General features: G+C 33.2%; 1 protein-coding gene across 4 annotated transcripts in view; it reads left to right on the top strand.

The window, feature by feature from the left end:
- The window catches only part of POLK (DNA polymerase kappa), a 78,866-nt gene that overhangs the window by 55,925 nt on the left and 316 nt on the right, over positions 1-22,625 (top strand). For 3 of the 4 annotated variants that reach the window (XM_073234991.1, XM_073234985.1, XM_073234996.1), the window contains 10 exons: positions 2,226-2,357; positions 4,969-5,122; positions 9,132-9,371; positions 10,536-10,660; positions 11,853-12,019; positions 14,079-14,111; positions 16,656-16,752; positions 18,660-18,831; positions 20,516-21,475; positions 22,500-22,539. In XM_073234991.1, the coding sequence (XP_073091092.1) occupies positions 2,226-2,357; positions 4,969-5,122; positions 9,132-9,371; positions 10,536-10,660; positions 11,853-12,019; positions 14,079-14,111; positions 16,656-16,752; positions 18,660-18,831; positions 20,516-21,475; positions 22,500-22,539 (2,120 nt within the window). The remainder of the gene's footprint in view (positions 1-2,225; positions 2,358-4,968; positions 5,123-9,131; positions 9,372-10,535; positions 10,661-11,852; positions 12,020-14,078; positions 14,112-16,655; positions 16,753-18,659; positions 18,832-20,515; positions 21,476-22,499; positions 22,540-22,625) is intronic. The other variant, XM_073234998.1, reaches the window with a different exon arrangement.

Raw genomic sequence — 22,625 nt, 5'->3', positions numbered from 1 at the left:
CTATTTTATCATAAAACTGTTATCTGTTTGTTTTTTATCTCTGCTCCTATGAATATACAGGCAGCTAATAATCCTGGTACCAAAACTGTTCATTGAAAGAATATCCCCTTTCTTGCAATCATCAGCTAATATTTGAAGAAAAAAAAAACCTTACTTTTATTAAGAATATATGTCACATAAATATATTTATGTGAAATTGTATATATGTGTATGTGTATGTTTATATCTACACATACACATGCACATGTTCTGTTGCCATATTAAAGCTAAACCCACTGCCAAGTCCACAAAAATATTTTCTTTCCTATAATTTCTGTCCTCCTAAAAATTGGTTATTGTTTCTAAATTCAAAATGATTGTTTGCTGTATTATACTCCTTTTGTATGCTGAGCTGATAGATTTCCCTTCTAATGAGATTTGAAACACAATTGTTTTTGTGCTATTAAACTCATAAAAGTGTATCTACAAATTAATGGTGGTGATGGTACATGTTTTATTGTTCTAGTCTGTTACAGTTTTACTCTTTTTTGATGAATTTAATGGAGCCCTGAAAGTTCTAAGTACTCATAGTTAAAACTTAGACCTTGTAACTGTTAGTTATTGCTGTATAATAAACCCCTTCAGTACTTAGTGGACAACCATTTATTTGCTCACGATTTTGTAATTTGAGCAGAGTACAGTGAGGATGGCTCATCTGTACTCTACCTAGGGTTGGCCAGGGCTATTTACTTGAGGCTAGAGGGTCTAAAATGGCTTCACTAACATGCCTGACACTTTGACAAGGTGGCTGGAATGGCTTCCAGCCATTGAGCTTTCCCCTCTCCACATTGTACATCATCATTTAGTAATCTAATTCAAGATCTTTACACTGTTGCCAGATCCCCAAAAAGCAAAAGCAGAAGCTGTAGACTTCCTAGTACCTAGGCTTCAGGTCTCACATAATGTCGCTCGTTACATTCTCTTGATCAAAGCAAGTGACAATGCAAGTCACTTGGCATGAAGAACTAGAGCCCACTTTTTGATAGGAGGAACTATAAAATACTGTGGCTGTGACTTACAATCTACTACAAACCTGAAAGTTAAAAGAAGTAATATCTAAAATATTGTTGCTATTCTACTATAGATCTGGCTTTTTTAAAATCAATTTCATTGACTGATATTTAAAACATTGGTTTGTCTTTCTAATGCTATCTGCATTTTCTGTTCCAGAACACTGACCAAGAATCAGCATAGTTTTGAAATATATCAGAATTTGTTAAATGCCAAAATGTCATTTGAAAACCACTAATGGCAGATTGATATTATTATTCTGTTATAATCCCTTCATTTGATAGATTCTGTTTGGCATTTCTTGAAATTTTCACCTGAGATTCCAAAAGTTCCAGTTATGATAAAACTTTTGTAAATGGTACTGTTGTCTACCACATTAACATGAACAGTTGTCAGGTATCATCATCAACAGAATCTAATAAATAATATTCTCCTTTTTACTCTTATAATTTTTAGTTTCATCTCATAGTCAAAACCTTTCCACCAAAAAAGGTTTTCAAGCCTTAAGAAACAAAATTTAGTTTTTAAAGTTCTTTTAAGCTTTAACTACTTCATTTTTGAGACTTATTTTGGCTGACTACATATTAGGCCTTTGATTTTTATTTTAGATGAAAAATTTATAAAATTCCAAATAGAGCAAATTCCAAATTTGTACTATCATGCTATACTATCACTTTCTATGCTTTATATCACTTCTATACTTTATATATACTTTATAGTAAATATATATATATTACCTTCATGTATCATTTATACTGTTTGTACTATAATATTCTTTATAGCTACACTTTACTGTTACTATACTATTACTTTCATGTAACATCACCACCATCTTCCAAACTTTGGTATATACTGCTTTATTGGTATGCCCTAAAACCAATAATGTTTAGTTACTGGAAAGGTAAGAGAACTTTTTTATTAGCACAGTTTTGCTTATTATCTGGTGTCACATTATAATAGAAATAGCAGTGGGAGGGGGTCATGACACCATAATACCATGAGATGTTATGGTGTTATGATACGATAAAGGCAAAGCTTGAATTGAGATAGTGGCCTATAAAAGAAATGTCCTTGAATTGAAAATGCACATCAGTAGTGTGTTTCTTATGAGTGCATCCATCAATACATCCATTTTGGTTTGTATATATTTTCCCATATGGTTCTTTCTTTTTTAGACTACTTCAAATTACCGTGCAAGGAGGTTTGGTGTTCGTGCAGCCATGCCAGGATTTATTGCTAAAAGACTCTGCCCACAACTTATTATAGTGCCCCCGAACTTTGATAAATACCAAGCTGTGAGTAGAGAGGTAAGTGTGATGTCTTTCTTACCCCTACTTTTAGCCTTTTACTGATTTCCTGTTACCTGCGGTCAAGTCCAAATGCCTTAGCTTATCCCTTTATGTCTTACCTCCTATTACTTCAACTTATATATTGAATATGAACTGCATATGGCATCCAGAATATACTCTTCTATTTCCCAGTTCTTTGCTTTTCTACATGCTTTTTTTTTTTTTACCTGCTTAGGAAACTCTTATCTCCCCAGAAAACTTTGAATTGACTTAATTATAACCTAAAATAACTCACTCTGTTTTCTTAATGTGTGATAAATATTTTCTTCTAGAATCACTATATATTTATAATTTACAGAATGTACTCATCATTAATTTCAACCTTGTTTCTGAATAAATTTATAAAAATCTTTGCAATAGCAACAAAAGGTACTTATTTGAATAATTATTTTCCATACCCCACAATCTAGTGACAATGCTTACGAGCATTTAATGTCTGAGACTGATAAGTCAAAGAAAAAAGGTAATAATCCATTGCTTTGAAAAAGATATCAAATATAAAGACTTGATTATTCACTAAAATTGCCTAAGTTGTCATATATGAAAAATTGCCATTTTCTCTGTTTTTGATAACAACTGGACTATCCTGCCAGTGTTAAAACTTAAGTCATAAATAAAATACTACTTCAAAGACTTTTTGACTACTGTGGTAAAATGTAGTTTGTTAAAGACTGAATTGAGTCACTTAAAACACTATGGCCTAGCATTTATTACCATTCACTCATGCAAATGGTCTTTAGGCTCATTCCTTTTATTTATATTCTATCCAATTTCACCGAGAAATGAAGCCCCCTAAGTTAAATTGATACCCCACCCCAAATTTAAAAGAATTTTTTTTTTGTTCTTTCAAAAACAGTCTGTGGAAGCAAGTGCATGTGTGCCTGCCTCTGAAAACATGGTGGGGAGAAGAGAGCATATTTACATGTGGTTACTGCTTATCTCTTACTGGATTACTAATTGGAAAGAGATAAAATGCTAACCATAAATATTATAGGGTTTTAATAAGTTTGAAAATCCTTCAACGACTTTGTAAGAAAGCATATTTTTAAATCCTATCTAACTCAGTAAAATTTTTGACAACAAGAACTAAATTGTTTTTAGTTATCTTTAGTCTAGTTATTTACATAAGTTGGAGAAATCTCTCTTCAAATTTGAGCAGGCTCTAGCTATTTTATTTGCGGATAACAAATGGGTTCTTAGGTGTGAGTGAATTATAGCACAAATTCACTGAATAAAAAATGCATTAATATTTATGGCTTGGTTTAAAAGTTCAAGGAAAAGCCAGTTTTGTTTTATTCAGAAGAATGGAATAACTAACTGTTCTTGAAGCCTAAGTGCTTGATTTTTACTGGAACATGTCTATTTTTGTTCTGAAAGCAGTGTCCTATGTAAAGGAAGTTAGTGGATATTCAATGTCTCTAGGGAGTGCTTCTCATTCAGAATAATCTTACTTGGCTGCCAAATAGACTTTCCAGAATTTTATTTACACTAGAAGGATTCCATTTGAGTACATTATAAAAATGGTTTCTTCTACAAGAACAAAGCTAATTAAGGTATTCTGAGTAAAGCTTGGCCAAGTTTCATGTCACCATTTTCTAAAATTACCTTTGACTCAGCTGCTTGTAATTAAATGAAGCTAAAAAGCTTTCTTTTTATAAAACATCAAAAAAGGTTTGCTCATGATGCAACAGACAGCATTTAAATATTAGATGTAAACATAACACAATTCAACAAATGTTTTTCTCATGTACATGTTATTTTGTCAACCATTTCATCTAATTTCAGCTAACACTTCAATGGTTAAAAAATATTCATTGTATCATATAATACAACTATTGTATATAAAAGACATTTCTAGACTCATACAGAGATTCTGATCTTTTTATGTATTTCTTTTATCCCAAGATGCAACTCCAGACTTTTCCCCATCATTTAATGTAGTCACAGATTTACACTACAGATTTCATTATCTTTTCTATTTTAGACCCCAATAGTTGAGCTTTGTTTTCTGAATGGATACATTCATTAATATGTGTATTGAGTGGAGGTTCATGTGCATATTATAATTTATTGAAATAGAACTACTTTCTAAAACAGTGGTCCCTATATATGAGTTTCTCCTTTTTTAAACTAACAAAATCCATTATAAAAGGTGAGGGGGAGGGGGATCTTATTGTTCCCACTTCTACTTTTGACCAGCTACCTAAAATTATGTTGCTTACCCATTTTTTCTGCTAAAATAATGTTTTCTGAGATTTATTTGTGTCACTATATCTAAATATAGGTAGCTAAATGGAGATTGGATCAAATGAAGCTATTTCATGGTCTTCTACCTTCATGATCTGTTTTAATACAGAGGAGAATTCGGATGAATTTGCCCTGGAAGTAAATTATTTATTCCTTAAATCCATGAGCTGTTGATTGCAGGATCATTACTATAGTTGCAAAGAATATTGTTTCTTACCAGCTGTGATATGACAGGTTTCGACATTAAAAGATCTTTATGTAAGAAAACTGTATGATAGGTTTTGCTTGGCAGCAAAATTTAAACAATTTTTTCTTTTTGAAGGTTAAGGAAATACTTGCTGATTATGATCCCAATTTTATGGCCATGAGTCTTGATGAGGCCTACCTGAATATAACAAAACACTTACAAGAAAGACAGAATTGGCCTGAGGACAAAAGGAAGTATTTCATAAAAACAGGGAACTCCCTAGAAAATGGTAAGCAATTTACTAGAATAATCAACTAAAAAATAAATGAAAAACCCTTTGTATTAACCCAGTTAACTCATTAGCGTGCATAGGTGGTAGGACTAGACATACCTTAATTATGAAAAATTATTAAAAATGAAAAATCAGAAACTTAAACCACATTTTCTGGGAAATGGGTGCAATGTCACTTTTAAGCCAAATGAGATTATTAATTTTCTAGACTATTATAGTATGCAGATTCCCTAAACAAAGTTTCATAGCGGTTATCTTCCTAAGAGCTGACCAACAAAAGGTTAGAATGCATTGACTCTGAGGAGGTTATCTGCAGAATAAGGCATTCTGTTGTAGTTGTTAATAGAAAATAGATTTTTTTAAAAAATTAGCTTTTAACATACTGTTGTCAGTACCATCTGGGCTAGTTGAGACCTCAATCTGGGAGAGGGTTCTTGACTGATCAGGAAAGATTCATGAGCAGGTCGAGCAGATGGAAGCAAAGAGTAGTTTAATAAAGCAGAAGTACACACTCAAAGTGGGAGTGTGGGCATGCTCGGGAGATGAGCAGCTCAGTGAAATTCGGATTGGGTGGTCTTATGGCTGGAGTTTAAGCAGAGGGTGGAATAGTCATCAGGATAGATGGTGTTTTCTCAGAATAATAAGAGGATTTGGAGGGAAAAGGAGCTGTACCCTCTTTTTTGTCCTGATATGGTCAGCTTTGGAACTGTTACAGTGCCAAGGGGTGTGATTTTTAGTATGCTAATGAGTGTATAATGAGCTTTGGGGCACCTGTAAGTTATTTTTGTTACCCATCCAGCATCTAGTTGGTTTGAGCCAGTTAGAAACTGCATTCTTTTTTGCCATCAGTTATTTTCCTAAAATCTAGCTGGTTCATTTTTACTTAACCTGTTCTGCCAGCTGGCCATGTGAACTGGCCTCAAGCTATTCTTGACTCACCCAGGGCCTGGCTCTTTTCCTAAACTATGCTGCCTATGTCAGTTCCTTTATTATCTATCCAAAACAATACCAAGAGACAAGCAGATAGATATTACACACACTGCTTTTAACCCTGTCAGAGGCATGATTACTTCAAATGTCTGAGCTGTTCCGGACCCCTGAGCAAAGTTCACCCAGATGAAAAGGTAGAAACAGAGGGTTTGTGCACAACTCATTGACTGCTTCAGAGAGGACCAGGCAATGGTCAGGAAACCTGTTTGTAACTTTCCCTGAAGCAAAAATGCTAGATCTTCAATGGCATAAAATTCTCTTACCTAGTGGCTCAGATCCTCGGAGCAAGCTTAAGATATTTGGAGCAAGTTTGATTTAAGTTTAGTTAACTCATTACCTTATTTAGAGCTCTAAGGGGGTAAATCTCTCTCTTTAGTAGAAACATTAGACAATAAATAAGCATAATTTCTGGACACAAAGGCTTGGAGCAAAAGGTTTGCCCTTAGTATAACTTTATCGTTTGGATAAGTGGCACACAAAGACTGATGTCACTACTTAAAATCTCACTTTTTCCTTTTCACAAAAGTCAGGGACAGGGTAGGGGAGATAATACCATTGTATAGTTATGTCAAAGCATCCTCTGAGAGTCTTCTATAGCAATTACTTTCACAAGATGTTTTTTAAACATTACTTTGAGACTAAAGCAAATGTTTTCATTTTCTATTGTTCTTTCCATTTATTATAATATGTCCAAACTCACTATAAGGATGTGTATTTTTATTACCTATTGCTATTAACACTTATTTATATACTTTACACTTTATATATTTTGTATTCTTAAGCAATTTAAATAGTTCATTTTTCTCATATATGAATACCTGTGGGCTGCACTTACAGGCGTATCTGATGGCATGTTATGCCATGGGAAGCTTTCAACAGTGTGTCGGAGCCGTGGTAGTTGCTTGATAAATCTTCCTCTAAATTGAACCAAGACAGTTTTTCACTGTTTGCTAAAATGTGCAGTCTTTGGAAAAGTGTTGCTAACTAACATGTCTATATACAAATAAAATAACTATTATTATTTAATGTTTATTCTGCTCTATAAATCTGGATGATGGGTGCCAGGAAATGTAAGTGACATGAGCGGGTCAGGAAGTATGGATCCGCAGGGCGATGGAGTAATGCTTAACACCCTTACGGTTGCACAAATCACACAGTTTATTTTGCTATTTCCTTCCACACAACACTCAAAGGGGGGAATAAGTATATCTAAAAATCACACATATCCCAGAACAGTCCATCTCATACTGGTCATGAGGGATGATTCTGGTCCGGACTGTCCCAATCAGCTTCCTGTCTGTCCCAAGGGAAAACGATGCAGCAGAGACAGTTCTGTTTATAAAGTTTTGGATTGTAAGAAACCTTAGTTTTATATTTAGATCACCTCAGTATAAATATTACAAAGATAATTCTTTCAGAAAGCAAGTAAGAAACCTCTTTAGCAGTTAGATGCATAGCCAAGCCTCATAGAGCAGACAGATTGAAATGGTAACTTGCCATTCAGGAGCAGCTCTCACAGTGAGCTTGTGAAGGTCATACTTGCTTCCTACTGCAGTGTTCTACCCCAGGGGCTTACCTGAGGGTGGGGTGAGAGAAGCCTGAAGTACAAAACGTGGCCTAAGGTACTCCGCAGAAAGGGTTTATGAATGTGACAGTTACCTTGCTTGGCCTATAGTTTTTCGGTAACTGTGTTTACTTTGACTTCCACCCATCCAGTTGGGGAAAAGTGGCTCCAGGCAGACACCATTTCAGCTGTGCCACAGTCTTCATCCTCTCTGAATTGCTCTGCATTTTTAAACTAGAAAATGGAAAATGAAAGGAACTGAAACACATAAGTAACAGCTAATATAAATTTGAAAATAAGGCTTATTTTGTATATGGCCTGGGAATTCTTATTTGGAAAATCTCTGTAACTTAATCCATATTCCATACTTTAAAATTTGAAACTAATCAGGTGTTTGTCATATTTATATTATCTTTAGAAAATCTTCCTAAAAGTCCAAGTTAATTTTTAAAGTAATATGCATTTATATGTATCTTGAAACTAGAAATTAAATTTTTGCTTCTGCATTTACCTTAATTTGGAAAATATTTATATGTAATAAAATTATGAAATGGGATCAGAAAGCTCTGCTGTTAATCTTAGTTTTTATAAATAAATTTAAACTGCATTTCTCCTTCATTAAGCCCAGAAAGTAAAGTAATGGATTTGTTCATGAGGACATTTTTAGTATCAGTATAGATTTAATTTTACAGTCCATTTATGAAAAATGCAAATAAAATGAGGTAATAACCAGATTGGTATTTCTTAATTTACTTTTTGATAGTAATATTAATTTACAGCCTACTGACAGTAGTAATAAAGGCTTCTTTCCCTTAAACCTGCACCATGGTTGATCAGACCTTAAGAATTTGTATATTTAAAGAAGTATAACTTTCAGAAATAATTTCTATTTATTTCAAATGTGCCCTTAGTAACAGTGATACTTTCAAAATGAGTCAAAATTAAAGTCAGAATGAAGAAAATTTTAGGTTTCTTTCCCTCTAACAACAAAACTTATTTTTCAGGTATAATTATTCTTGACTATTTAATGCCTTTTTCCCCATTCCTAAATACTAATTTAAATAGGTCCAAAGATTCTTTTTCCTCCCAGAGATAGGTAAAGGGAAAAAAATCTTTCATCTTTTTTTTTAAGAAAAAAGTACTGTGAATGTAAGCCCAATTCTGGATTTTGATTAACACAGATAAAAAAATTTGTGAGTTTTACATAGGATATTTCCTTTTAAAATATATACTATAGAAATGGATAATATTCTTTTTATGAAAAACTTAGAATCAGTATTTTCTTTATTAAAAAATTACAAAATATAAATTATAACATTTCTGATCTTGGTTCTTTGAAACAAAATTACATTATATTTGTTTTGTCTTTAGAAATAATATAGGGAAACCTAATTTATGAAGTATGTACTTCTTAAAGTGGAAGATGAATTATTGTTCCTGTTTATAATTTAGATAAGCCAGGAAAGGAAGTTAGTACACTGAGTGAGAATGAACGATCCATCTCTCCGCTACTTTTTGAAGATACTCCTCCTGATTTGCAACCCTCAGGAAATCCTTTCCAAGTGAACTTTGAAGAACAAAATAATCCTCAAATACTTCAAAACTCAGTTGTTTTTGGAACATCGGCTGAGGAAGTGGTAAAGGAAATTCGTTTCAGAATCGAGCAAAAAACCACACTGACAGCCAGTGCAGGTACTTCAAAGGTTACTGAGGGCTAACAATAGTTAGAATTTTCAGACTGGCTAATTCAAGTAGAATATTAGTAGTTTCTCATTATAAAGTATATAATAACATTTTACTTAACCATTTTTTTTCATTCTGTCTCTAACAACTTTACCTATTCAGAATGCTGTGAACCTACAGGTAAATTGGAATTAAGCAGAAAAACCTATAAGCCCAAAGGAAAGGCTATCATAAATCTCATGTAGCTATCCTTTTTTAAGCACAAAATGTATTGTAATTGGTTTTGGACATAAAAATTAGTTTTCCCTTTGAAGGTGTCAACCCTGTCCATGATTACAGTGCAAGAGAGACCCCAGATGACCACAAGCTAGCAATATAGCAACATAAGAAACACCAACTGGCAATATAGCAAGAGAAAAGAGCTTTGACATGTGTCAGTAACACATATGAGGGTATCATTGTGTCTTAACGTAGAAATGATATTCATCATGAGGACCCTGAGTTATCTTATAAAAGCCATAATATAATTAGGTTAATCTTTTCTTTCTATACCGAAGCATGAGAATAAATAATAAATTTTAGGAAGATGTCTATAATAATTGAAACGAACTTTAAGTTATCTTAATCATTAAGATTCCTAGAAATTGTAAAGCACCTTTGTGAAGAGTACTAATTTGCTTTGTAACAGAAAAAGGATGCACACATTTCATTATTGTTTTAAATATACTGAACCCAGAACCTTGTTTTTTTCTTTTTCTTTATGTGGGTAATCTATACAAAAGATCTTTTCAAAGAGTAAACGTCCATCCTAAATTATATTCTGGATCTTTTCTAAAAGATAGCCCTGTGTACCTTTCCAAGTGAACTTTGAAGAACAAAAATAATTACTAATAATAATAAGTAAACTAATAGTGTCACAAAGTCTGAAATTACTCTTAGACTTGAAAATGGAATTTTAAATATTCATTTCTGCTGCCACAATAACTAATACAATTCATTTTCCTAAAATCATAGCAATCTCTGGGGAGATGGATCATAATCAAATGCTAGTTTTAAAGTAGTATTCCACATCATTTCAGATTTTTTTCACTTAATATTTTTTGTATTGTCATCTTATATATTAAAATCATACATATCAACTTATTTGAATCATCTGAGTGTTCTTCTTTTAAGGCATTGCCCCAAATGCAATGTTAGCAAAAGTATGCAGTGATAAGAATAAACCAAATGGACAATACCAAATACTCCCCAACAGACAAGCTGTGATGGAATTCATCAAGGACTTACACATTAGAAAGGTGAGATTTTATGTAAAATGTATCATCTCTCTCTCTCTCTCTCTCTCACACACACACACACACACATGCACATGCACACACACACGCACACACAGAGTTCTGAAAAGATACTATTTAGGACGATAGTAATCATTCTTTTCTGAAAAGTTCTAAAGTAATAGGTGACAAGTAAGAACTATAATGGATGATTGATTTTGGACTTGAAGAAATCTTTCTGTGGAACCCTAAAAGTCAGGAAGCTTATCTTGCTGGAAATATTTTTAAAAGCAATATATGACAGAGTTTTAAGTGTGCCCCTATCAAGGAGAAGAGAAATAAATAAAATACTTGTAAAAGTCCTTTCAGCTATAACTTAATATTGCTACCTTAGTTCTGAAATCCAGATTGCTGCCAGTTTAAAAGGTATAACTTTAAAGATATTTAGAAATGTAATTGTTTTTGACACACAGAAATTTTACCATCCTTAAAATGGTTAAATGATCCCTCAGGGGTTATAGAAAGGATATATTTTATTATTTTTTTACAGCTTCTAGATTTTTTTTGGCATACACACACACACACACACACACACATATATGTGTGTTTAAAACAACTGCAGTACAATATTTGATGTTCTGAGGCTTCCTTTTCTCACCCAACATATTGTGCTTAAGTGGATTTAAACAAACATTTTTCAATGCCTCAGAAGAAAAGCTATATCAAAGTATACAATGTATAATGTTACTGAATAGTTTAGTATATGTAAGGTGTACCTATAAAGCAGTACTTTCCAATGTGTTTTTCAAGGTATGAATAGGTGTCCCATCAAAGATCGGGGGTAAAAGAACTTTAGGACATACCACCTTTGGTGGTTCCTAACAGGTATTAGTATATTAAAGATTCATATGACTTGCAATAAAAAGTTAATTTTAAGTTTATCCCACCATTCTCCAAGGTTATATGACTATAGAACTCCTTTTTAAATTGCTTTTTAAAATTCATCTTAAGTTTTAAATTTCCATGGAACATTAGTTCAGGAAATATGGCCAACATGTAATTAAAGCAGTTTTTCTTTTTTTTTTTTTGCATGACTTGTGAAGATTGTCACATTGTTCATACTGTTTATTGGTTATAAAAGATATAGTGAGATTATAATGTCAGTGCTTACCTTAATTTTGTAATGTATTAATAATAAATATTGATTCTTTTATAGGTTTCTGGAATAGGAAAAGTTACAGAGAAAATGTTTAAGGCCCTTGGAATTATTACTTGCACAGAACTCTACCAACAGAGGGCATTACTTTCTCTCCTTTTCTCTGAAACATCTTGGCATCATTTTCTTCATATTTCTCTGGGTCTAGGGTCAACACACCTGGCAAGGTATCTGTATGTATACTCATCCTGCTTTTCCTTTATCATTTGCTGAAGTAAGTTTTAACATTGAGATGGAGGTCATAAGGATAACGTGTTCTAAAATTCTTTTGGGCTAGTTCAATTCAGACTATAATTTTTGAGTCAGAAGAGTGGTGTGGGAGAAAAGCAAAGGAGGAATAAGGAATTACTCTGAAGTTTTGGCTACAGCAATTAGATAGGTGGACAAGAGGAATAGGGTATATTCTTTTCTGCACCTGCCTTGTTCTTTGTTCAGAACATAAGGATACTGGTGGAAGAAATCATCATAGCTCATATTCGAGAATTCACTCTTTAAGCAAGGAGAGTTAATGATTTTTTGAAGGCTGTCATGAACTAACTGTATTTCTCTCATTTCCAGATGTATAAATTACTCATTCATTCATTACTGAATACTTATTTTATGTTAGGGGATAGTAAGATAAACAAGCAGTGAACAAAACTCTTCATTGAGTTTACAGACTAGTGTGGGAGAAAGAAATTAATCTAGTAAACAAATGAAGGTAAGGCAGAGTGAGGGCATAGGAAATGACTTGGGGATAAGAGTTGGTGTTGGTAATGGTCATCCAGAGGTAGAGACTTAAAGGGGCTGATATGCAAAGATCTAGAAGAGGAAACAGCTAGAGGAGAGGCCCTGTGTTTCTTCCCTGTCACTCTTTCATGTAGATCTTAAAAGAAGTGTCCTAGAACTCAAAGAGTGTACTGCTGGGGGTGGTGAAAAGAAGGAATTAAAAATAAAGGTTGGGAATTAATGCTAGGCACTATTTTTACAATTTTGTCATCATCCTGTCAGCCTGCCCTCAAAATATCTCCTTTATATTCTTATACTTAAACTAAAGCAAAACAAGAAGATTACTGAGAAGGCTTATAAAATGTTTGATTAACCAATTAAACCTGCTTAATCTTTCAGAGATTTCTGCAAGGCTTGTGGTATTACTTTTCTTGTCTGTCCTGCTCTGCATTCTTTTGAGTCCACCATTAGCTGACTTTGATCTTGAGTAGATAAAATGAAAGATAAAAGAAAGGCATCACAGTACTATAAATATCTAGTATTTGAAGGTAATAGGGAATAAAACTTTCTTCTTTACTCTTTCCTTCTGTTTGTTTCCATAGTGCTTGAAAACAATATAGTTCTTGATATAGCACATATCAACCCATGGTATTTAAAGACGTAGGTAATGCTTTTAAGTGAAATTCATAGGTAATTTCTAATATGAAATAGCAAACCTGCCTTCTCTTCTATCCACATTCTCTATTCCCCTGCTCTGCTTTATTTTTAGTCTATAATACTTCTGCTCTTCTAACATATTCCATAGTTACTTCTCTATTTGCTTATTTATTAATCCTCCATTAAGACATAAGTTTCTTAAGGTCAGGTACTTGGTCTTACTTGTTCATTACTGTATCTCTAAGGCCTAGAACAATGCTAAACTCATAATAGGTCCACTGAGTATTTTGGAATATGAATACATGTCATTTCGGTGTCTTGGTTTCAACCACTCCTATCTAGCAGCTAGAATCCAACCAAACTAGATGGTTTAGATTCCTAATTATAATCCTGTTACTGTGTGCCAAATTCTGACTAAGATTCAGTAGAGTGGTGTGAATGAATAGGAAATAGGCTGTAGGAAAGTGAAGTTAATATACTAGGCTAGAACTAGATAATTGACATTAAATTATTCAAAATTTAATTGCTACCACCTTTTACTGGATTTTATAAGTTGTGTTTTTTTGTTATTAGGGCTTTTAATAGAAGCCGTTTATATCAACCTACCTTCAAATTTTTCTCTGATAGATATATACTTGATCCATTACACATGTAATCATATTAGCATCCTATTGATCTACGATCTTTGGTGGCAGTTTTATTTTTAGATCAAAAATACTTTGCTGTGTTTCATGATGTATAAATAAATCAGAAGCCTTATTGAGTTATCTGAAGGGTAATTGATATGTTAAATATTCTTGTTTGACTAAAAGGAACTCAGTCTTTGAGAAAGCAATTAAAAACTTTTTTTTTCATTTCAAGGGATGGGGAGAGGAAAAGCATGAGTGTTGAGAGGTAATGTTTTGTTGTTAATTGTTCATTCATGTTATTTTAAGCTAATTTTTAAGTTTTAGTAAAATATCACTGAAATGAAAAAATCTCTTTGCAAACCAAGTTTTCAGCAGTTGACATTCCTAAAGTAAATATCCCAGTACAATGCTTTATTTTCTTTGACTTCTATGCTCTCAAAGGGGAAAAAATTAACCACAGTTATTTTTTTAAATGTTAGTTTTGTTTCTATTCAGTGAAAATCAGGCATTCTCAGATTTCAAATTTTAATTTCTAACCTTGTTTATAAGAAAAACTCTACTGAGTAATTATTTGGGAAACTTAAGGAATGACCATGGAATTCTTCCTGAAACTCTTCAGATATTTGGTGAATGAAGCACAGGCATCAAATAGTAAGACACTGATGAACAAGAGCTCTAAGGTAATCTAGTTCAGGGGTGGTTTACAATCTTGTTTGGAAGTCAGGTGAAATCTTGATGGAACCTTATTGTTTTGGGAAAAACATCAGTGTTTGAAAAGTCCTTCAATTATCTCCTCAAAGCACCAAAGTTCCACTGAGACATTTATGAACCACTGACCTAGTACAACAGTATGTTATTTTTTCACATGTATTATTTGTGATCAGAAAACCTGCATGGCTTTTACAAGACAACACACTTAATAAATGAGACTTTGATAAAAATTACTGTTTTAGGCTGTGATTTACATAAAAGCAATCAAAGGAAAAGAAGGGGGAAAGCATCCAAAATTAAGATAGTATTTTATTATTTAATCAATTTTTTCTTCTATTTGTCTTCTGTTATTGAAAATACCACTTACTATGCAGGAATATTAATAATAATTAATATTTTATAAGAAAGGGCCAGCAGGCCGATAGAAAAAAATGAACAAAGATCTAATTAGTTACTGGAAAGAAATACAAATGGCTCTTAAAACATGAAAATATTCCCAATCTCCTTTATACTTTAAGAAATACAGATTGAATATTTTCTGAGGTAGCATTTTTCACTATGAATGAAAGGGCTATAAACTGTAGAGGGAGTGTAGTAGTTTCTATTGGTGTATCATAACATTACCACAAATTTAGTGGTTTACAATACAAATTTATTCCTTTACAGTTCTGAGGACCAGAAATGCTAAAATATAGGTGTCAGCTGGGTTTGAATTCCTTCTACAGGCTCAGGGGAGAATTCATTTCCTCACCAAAAGCTTCTAGAGGCAGTTTGTATTCTTTGACTAATGCCCCCATTCTCCATCTTCGAACCAGCACCTTGTCTTTCTAAATCTCACCTCCTGCCTCCTTTTCACGAGGACCCTTGGGATTACATTGGCCCCACCTAGATAATCCAGGATAATCTTCCCATTTTAATTTAATCACATCTGCAAAGTCTCTTTCACCACATAATATACTAGGTCCCAAGAGAGATTAAGAACTTGACCATCTTTGGAGACCATAATTTTGCCTACCAGAGGGGCAAGCAGTTTGGCAGTATCTATCAAAATCACAGATGCACGTGTACCTTAATCCCATGGCTCTTTTTCTAGGAATTAATTCCACAAATGTAATCACATGGCATTTTACATATATACAAGGTTATTCATTGTGTTTTTTTATGATAGCAAAAGATTAAAAGTAAATATCCACAAATAGAGGATTGTTTAAATGATCTTATATCTTTACATTAGAATATTAGGCTGCCATATAAAAATGAGGAAATAGGGAGCACTCACCAGGATGAACTGAGAAAAGCAAGGTACTGAATAATGTGTCTAATAATTTGTTTATATAAAAAAATGAGGGGGAAATGTTTGCTTGTTTGGTCATATATGCATAGATATTCTGGAGGAATGCAAATGAATGTGAAGCTGGCAACATTGGTTGCCACTAGGAAGGAGAACTAGGTATCCGGGAATAGAGTTAGAAGGGGGACTCCACTGAATAATCTGCTCAAGGTCTTTTATCATTATCTTGATCTCTTTTCAGTATCTTCCTCTTTCATGTTAGTATGATCTCTCAACTTCTTTCAACACTCTATTGCAGATTAATTCAAACTTCCTACATTTAATGTTACCAGCTCTCCGTTTTCAGTTGTCTATTTTAGATAACTCTACATAGATGACATGAACCAATGCTTTAAATCTACTTCAAGATATTTTTCTTCCAGAAAATACATGTGCAATAATTGGAGTGAAATTCTCACCTATACTTTCTTAAGATAATCCTCTGTAACAGAGTCCATGTACACATGTATCCTAATGTGTTTTCGGTTCTGGGGGCATTGTCATTATCTGTTGGTGACTTTAATTATCTTTTTAAAAAATACTGCAGAGAGATCAAATGCACCTTTCCTAATCATTTTAACTATAAATTCCATTATTTAAGTAGATCTTAGATGTTTTTACTTAATTATATCTTAATTCATCTAAAAACTGTTCTGTACTGCAGAAAGTATAACTTAAAATGCTAGGCCATTTAAACATACTATATCATTCCTAAATTGTTCCAAGTTATAGTTTACTCTTAAATCAATATCATTCTTGTCTTTCTAGGACATTCAGTGAGATAAGTAAAGCAGAAGAACAATACAGCTTGTGCCAAGAACTTTGCAGTGAACTTGCTCAAGATCTGGAGAAAGAAGGACGTAAGGTATTTTATTTTGATTTGGTATTCTTAGTTTAAAAATTGTTTAATAATAAAATATTACATTAAGGCAGAATTAGAGTTTGCATTTGAATACAAATTGGGTGATGCCAGAAAAGAGTATTCCCAATCTCAGTAGAGATATACTCAGTTCTGACCCATATCTGATGCTTATGATGCAGCCATTCTATGAAGAAGCAATTTATGAGGGTGAAGTGGTTCCAGTATAATTCCAGAAGAGTTCATACTACCTCAGGAGTACATCTGAATAAGTTCAGAATCAGTTATATTAGCATTAGAGAATAAGGCAAAGGAAAGGATTTCCCTAGAACTGTATTATTATAAATGCCTTCAAATCATCCTTTAATGTTTATCTCACGTAGACAGTGACTTTCTAGAACAGGCATTTTATTCCAAGGCTCTAATCCAGGTTGCCTAATACAATGAAAACAAAACCTGGAAGGTTTTGAGCATTGTATTTTCTATTCTTCACTCACAGCAGTCCATATTAAGTATTTTTTCCAACACTCGCAAACCAGAGATGGAGTTAATTTGAAGTCTAATACAAAAATATTAAAAAGTTACTACAAAGGATAAGATAGCTGATGAGCATTGTTTTTATAATCTCTCTATCATACCTTGAGTATAATTAGAGTTCTTTAAAACATTTTTTTAATAAACTTTTAATTTTAAAATAATTTTACATTTACAGAAAAATTGCAAAGATAATAAATATGAAGAGTTAGGGTATACCCAGTTTCCCTCATTATTAACACCTTGCATTACCATAGTTATATTTATCTAAAGCTGATATTAGCATATTGCTTGCTATTAACTAAATTGTAGACTTTATTTGAATTTTACCTCTTTTTCCATAAATGTTCTCTTTCTGTTCCAGAATTCAGTCCAGGGAACCACATTGCATTTAGTCATTATATCCCCCAGTCTCTTCTAGTCTGTGACGGTTTCTCAGTATTTCTTTGTTTTTCATGACCTTGACAGTCTTGAGGTATCCAGTCGTAGTCAGATGTACTATACAATGTCTCCCAATCTGGGTTTGTCTGATGGTTTTCTTATGATTAGACCAAGGTTATGGGTTTCTAGAAAGAATACCACAGAGGTGAAGTGTCCTTCATCACATCCTAACAGGGCATAGGATAGCCACATACCATGGGCGATACTAACCTTCCTCACTTGCTTAAGGTAGTATTTACAATGCTTCTCCATTGTGAAGTTACTGTTTTTCCCTTTCCATACTTCATCCTTTGGGACTGAGTTAATAAGTCTAACCCACTCCCACAACCTCTAGGAGGTAGTAAAATATACATAATGTGAAACGTATCATATTAACCATTTTTAAGTGTATATTTCAGTAGCATTTCCATTCATATTGTGCAATCATCACCACTATCAAACTCCAGAACTTTTTCATTATTCCATATTGAAACTCTGTACCCATTAAACAATAACTGTAAAGGGAGTTCATACATGTAAGTTGTTTAGCATGTTATCTGGTGTATAGTAGGCACACAGTAAGTATGAGCTATCCAAAAGACCTATTCCATGAAGCCCCTTTGGAAAGATTTTTTTCTTCCCTTCCTTTTTAGTACTAAATTAACCTCTAAAAGACATTCAGTTAAAAGGAAAATGATCAGTTAACTTTGCCTTTTATATTAAGGTCCTATAAAAATTTGTTTGGAGAAGGGAGAATTACTGGCTAAAATGGGATTTTTAGATTACTTAATAGACCACTTATTCTTTATGACAATTTTCATTGCCATATTTTATAAATGATTATACTTCCATATTATATAGGTACATAAGAAATTCTTTCTGAATTTTTCTAACCTATAAAATAACTTTTTTCCAGAAGTTAGAAAGTCATGTATAATAATGTATTCTGTTTGTTACAGGGTAGAACTGTTACACTTAAGTTGAAGAATGTGAATTTTGAACTAAAAACTCGAGCATCTACAGTTTCATCTGTAATTTCTACCTCAGAAGAAATATTTGCTATTGCTAAAGAATTGCTAAGAACAGAAATTGATGCTGACTTTCCACATCCCTTGAGATTAAGACTTATGGGTATGGCTTTTCTTTTCTTGTTTATCCTTAAATCTGCTAGACTTTCCCAGAGAATCAACTCTGAACACCTCTATTTTATTTCTTAAATCTGTTTAGAAATGTGTACCTATAATGCTGCCATTTTCTTAACTGTTAGAATCTGATGCATGTGAAGCCATGATCATTAGTTCAATTCTAGTAAGAACCAACTAAAGGACCAATTAAATATTGGCTATTTCTTTACTACTATTGAAAACCTTGGGACTAGGTATGTTTCAAATTTTAAAACTTTTCAGATTTTAGAAAGCAAATTCAGTGCATACTGAGTATGTTATATGCCTTTGGGATCTAAGGCAGAACCTCATGGTCAAACACATTCACATTTCTGTAGTCAAACAAAACAATATTCACACTAATATTGCAAAGGCTATAAATAGCTTCACATCAATTTGGTCATCAATTGTCATTTGTTATTACTTTCAGAGCTTTATAGATTTCAGTATTACAGATAAGGGATATTACCACATCTCTAGCCACCACATTGTAAACAGACAAACCAACCAACCATGTTTCCAAAGTGAGCTGGTAAGAGGATTTATATGGATACGCACTCCAAATGCCACTTTACCGCTAAGAGTGGGTCATTAGCCATCATATTTGAAAGATTACACACACTGAAATCAATTGAATAAAGTTTGTTAATTGAAGAGCTAAGAAACAGATATTTCTACCAGCTTTATTCACAATTGCCAAAACTTGGAAGCAACCAAGATGTCTCTCAGTAGTAGGTGAATGGAAAATGATGCAGACTATGGAATATTATTCAATGCATAAAAGAAATGATCTATCAAGCCATGAAAAGACATGGAGGAACCTTAAATGTATGTTGTTAAGTGAAAGAAACCCATCTGAAAAGGCTATATACTGTATGATTCCAACTATGCGATGCTCTGGAAAGACAAAACTATGGAGACAGTAAAAAGATCAGTGGTTGTCAAAGGCTGCAAGGGGAAGAAGGGGATAAAGAGGCAGATCACAGGGGATTTTGTTTTTCTGAGGGTGGTCAGTCTATTTGGTATGATGCTATAATGGTGGATACATATCATTATACATTTGTCCAAACCCATAGAATGTCCAACATCAGGAGTGATCCTTAATGTAAACTACAGACTTCAAGTGATAATGTTATATCAATATAAGTTCATCAATTATAACAAATGTACCACTCTGGTGGGGGAAGGTAATTGGAGGAGGCTGTGTATTAGGTTTGGGGGCAGGGATATATAGGAATTCTGTGCTTTCTGCTCAGTTTTGCTGTGATTCTAAATTTATTCTAAAAAATAAAGATTTTTGTCTACTGGAAAAAAAAAGAGCTAGAGTCTTGTAGTTGGCTAATTAGGTACTTGGTATTTAATGGTATCATGTGTCAGATATTAATTGAAAGACCTATATAAAATCACACCAACTGTAGTAGATACTACTTAGTGATACCCACTTTTTTAAGGAAAGTAAATTTCTGCTCCAAGTACTAGCTTTAAAAAAGCATCCTTTAATTCAGAAAATACGTGTTGTTGCTTATTATTTTTCTCTAAACAGCCTTTTTGTATATATGTCACAACAGGATTATACAAAATGTTTTTGTGCATTATGAATGAATTAGCTTTGTTAGGCTTGAAATTGATTAATTGTGGTTGGTTTAATTTAGGTGTGCGGTTATCTAGTTTTCCCAGTGAAGAAGACAAGAAATACCAACAAAGGAGCATTATTGGCTTCTTAAAGTCTGGAAACCAAACTCTGTCGGCCACTGGGTGTACACTAGAGAAAACTGACAAAGATCAGTTTTTAAAACCTCTAGAAATGTCTCAAAAGAAGAGCTTCTTTGATAAAAAACGATTGGAAAGAAAATGGAGCCACCAAGACATATTTAAATGTGAAACTGTGGATAAACAAAGTTTACAGGCATCACAATCATTCCAAGTTTTAAAGAAGATGAATGAGAATTTAGAATCATCAGAGAATTCGGATAGCTCACAGATATTTACCTGTCCTGTTTGCTTTAAGGAGCAAAAAAGCATCAGCCTGGAAGCCTTTAATAGACATGTAGATACATGTCTTGATGGACCATCAATCAGTGAAAACTCTAAAATGTTCTCATGTTCACATGCTTCCTCTACAGAAGTTAATAAGAAAGAAAGTATGCATCATTGTTTTTCAGTCTGTGAGAAGCAGTATTATGAAACCCATCAGAAGAATATAGAAACCAGTTCAGTAGACTGTGTAGAGTTGGTAGAGACTATAGGTAACCCACCTAAAGAAATAAGTGTAGATGCTTTAAGTAATAAGCACGGCAAAGGGGATTGTTCTAGTTTTCCAAGCAAATCATTTAATATTGAGCACTGTCATCAGAATTCTTCCTGTGCTGTTTCACTGGAAAATGAAGATGTTGGATCATTAAGTAGGCAAGAATCCCTCCAGCCTTATTTATATGAAGTGGTAACAGACCAAGCTCTAGTTTGTCCTGTTTGTAACCTGGAACAAAAGACTTCAGATCTTACCCTGTTCAATGTGCATGTGGATGTTTGCTTAAATAAGGACATTATCCAGGAACTAAAAAAAGATAATGTTAGTATAGTTAACCAACTCAATGAAAGCACCAATAATACTGGTGAGTTTGCAGTCATTTTAAAGAACTTGATTTTCTAGGAATGTTTTATTAAATTTGAGATTGTTGTTAAATCTGAAACACTTACTGCTAAAGGGATAGTTTGCCATTTAGGAAAATATTAGTTGCCTTACCATAGTTTAGAATTCAAAGAAGCCATTAGGTTTTAAATTTTGGGAAATCTTTGGCTTGGGCTTGATTAAGCACAGAATGAACTCAAGGTTAAACCTGTGAATATCACAAATATTAAACAAAAATATGACCATGGACATCACACAAAAGGAACAACAGAAGCAGTGAGGAAATATATAGAGCACTAGTTGAGAGTGGTGTTGATGCCTTAAATTTTGATCACATTGCTCAGTTAAGCTGAGAGTCTGATCAAAAGGAGAGCATTGTTAAAAAGAAAAACACAGGCCCAACATGGAGTCACTTCTGCTAGATCACATCATCAAACCAGGACTTAATACCTAACCTAATTTCAGTTTCAGCTTCCCCCAGAAATGCAGTAAGTCAGGAATTTAAGATAATCTGTTACTCTTTTCATTCCCCAAAGGAATCCACCTAATAAGACCCTTTTGTCCCCAGATGAAGGTGACCTCACAAGAAATAATTCTTTTTTTCTATTTGTGACTTCCTTGTCCAGTCTTCTAAAACCTCCTTCTTCCTGTAGTTGTTGGGAGCATTTCTCTGTTTGCTAAAAGGGGATGCTGTCTTGATTCATGAATTGCCTAATAAAGCCAATTAGGTCTTTAAATTAAAAGAAAAATTACATAGCCATACAGCCTCTTCAACTTGTTTTTTAGTAGATTTGATTCTAGCCCAACTTGAAAAATAAAATTAAGTGTAGTACTAATAAAAACAAGGAAATTATGCTATAAAGTTAGTTTCCAGTGTGTATAAATATGAACTATGTAGAACTAAGGAAATTTTTATTTTTATTCAGTCAATTTCAGTGTTTCATACAACTTTTTCATTATTTCATGTTGTTTATTATGGAATTTCTCAAATTTTCTTCCCTCTAAAGGTAACAGTACAATACAGAAGACTGTAACAAAAACAAAAAGGTATGACTAAGATGAGTTCTAATAAAGCTGCCTATAAAATTGTCATATTTTGAGGTCTAATTTTTAGGGGATTTAAAATTTGCTTT

Source organism: Manis javanica, chromosome 1 (genome assembly GCF_040802235.1).
Source record: "Manis javanica isolate MJ-LG chromosome 1, MJ_LKY, whole genome shotgun sequence".
In the NCBI taxonomy this organism is placed as follows: Eukaryota; Metazoa; Chordata; class Mammalia; order Pholidota; family Manidae; genus Manis; species Manis javanica.
This window is presented reverse-complemented; position numbering and strand designations above follow the sequence as displayed.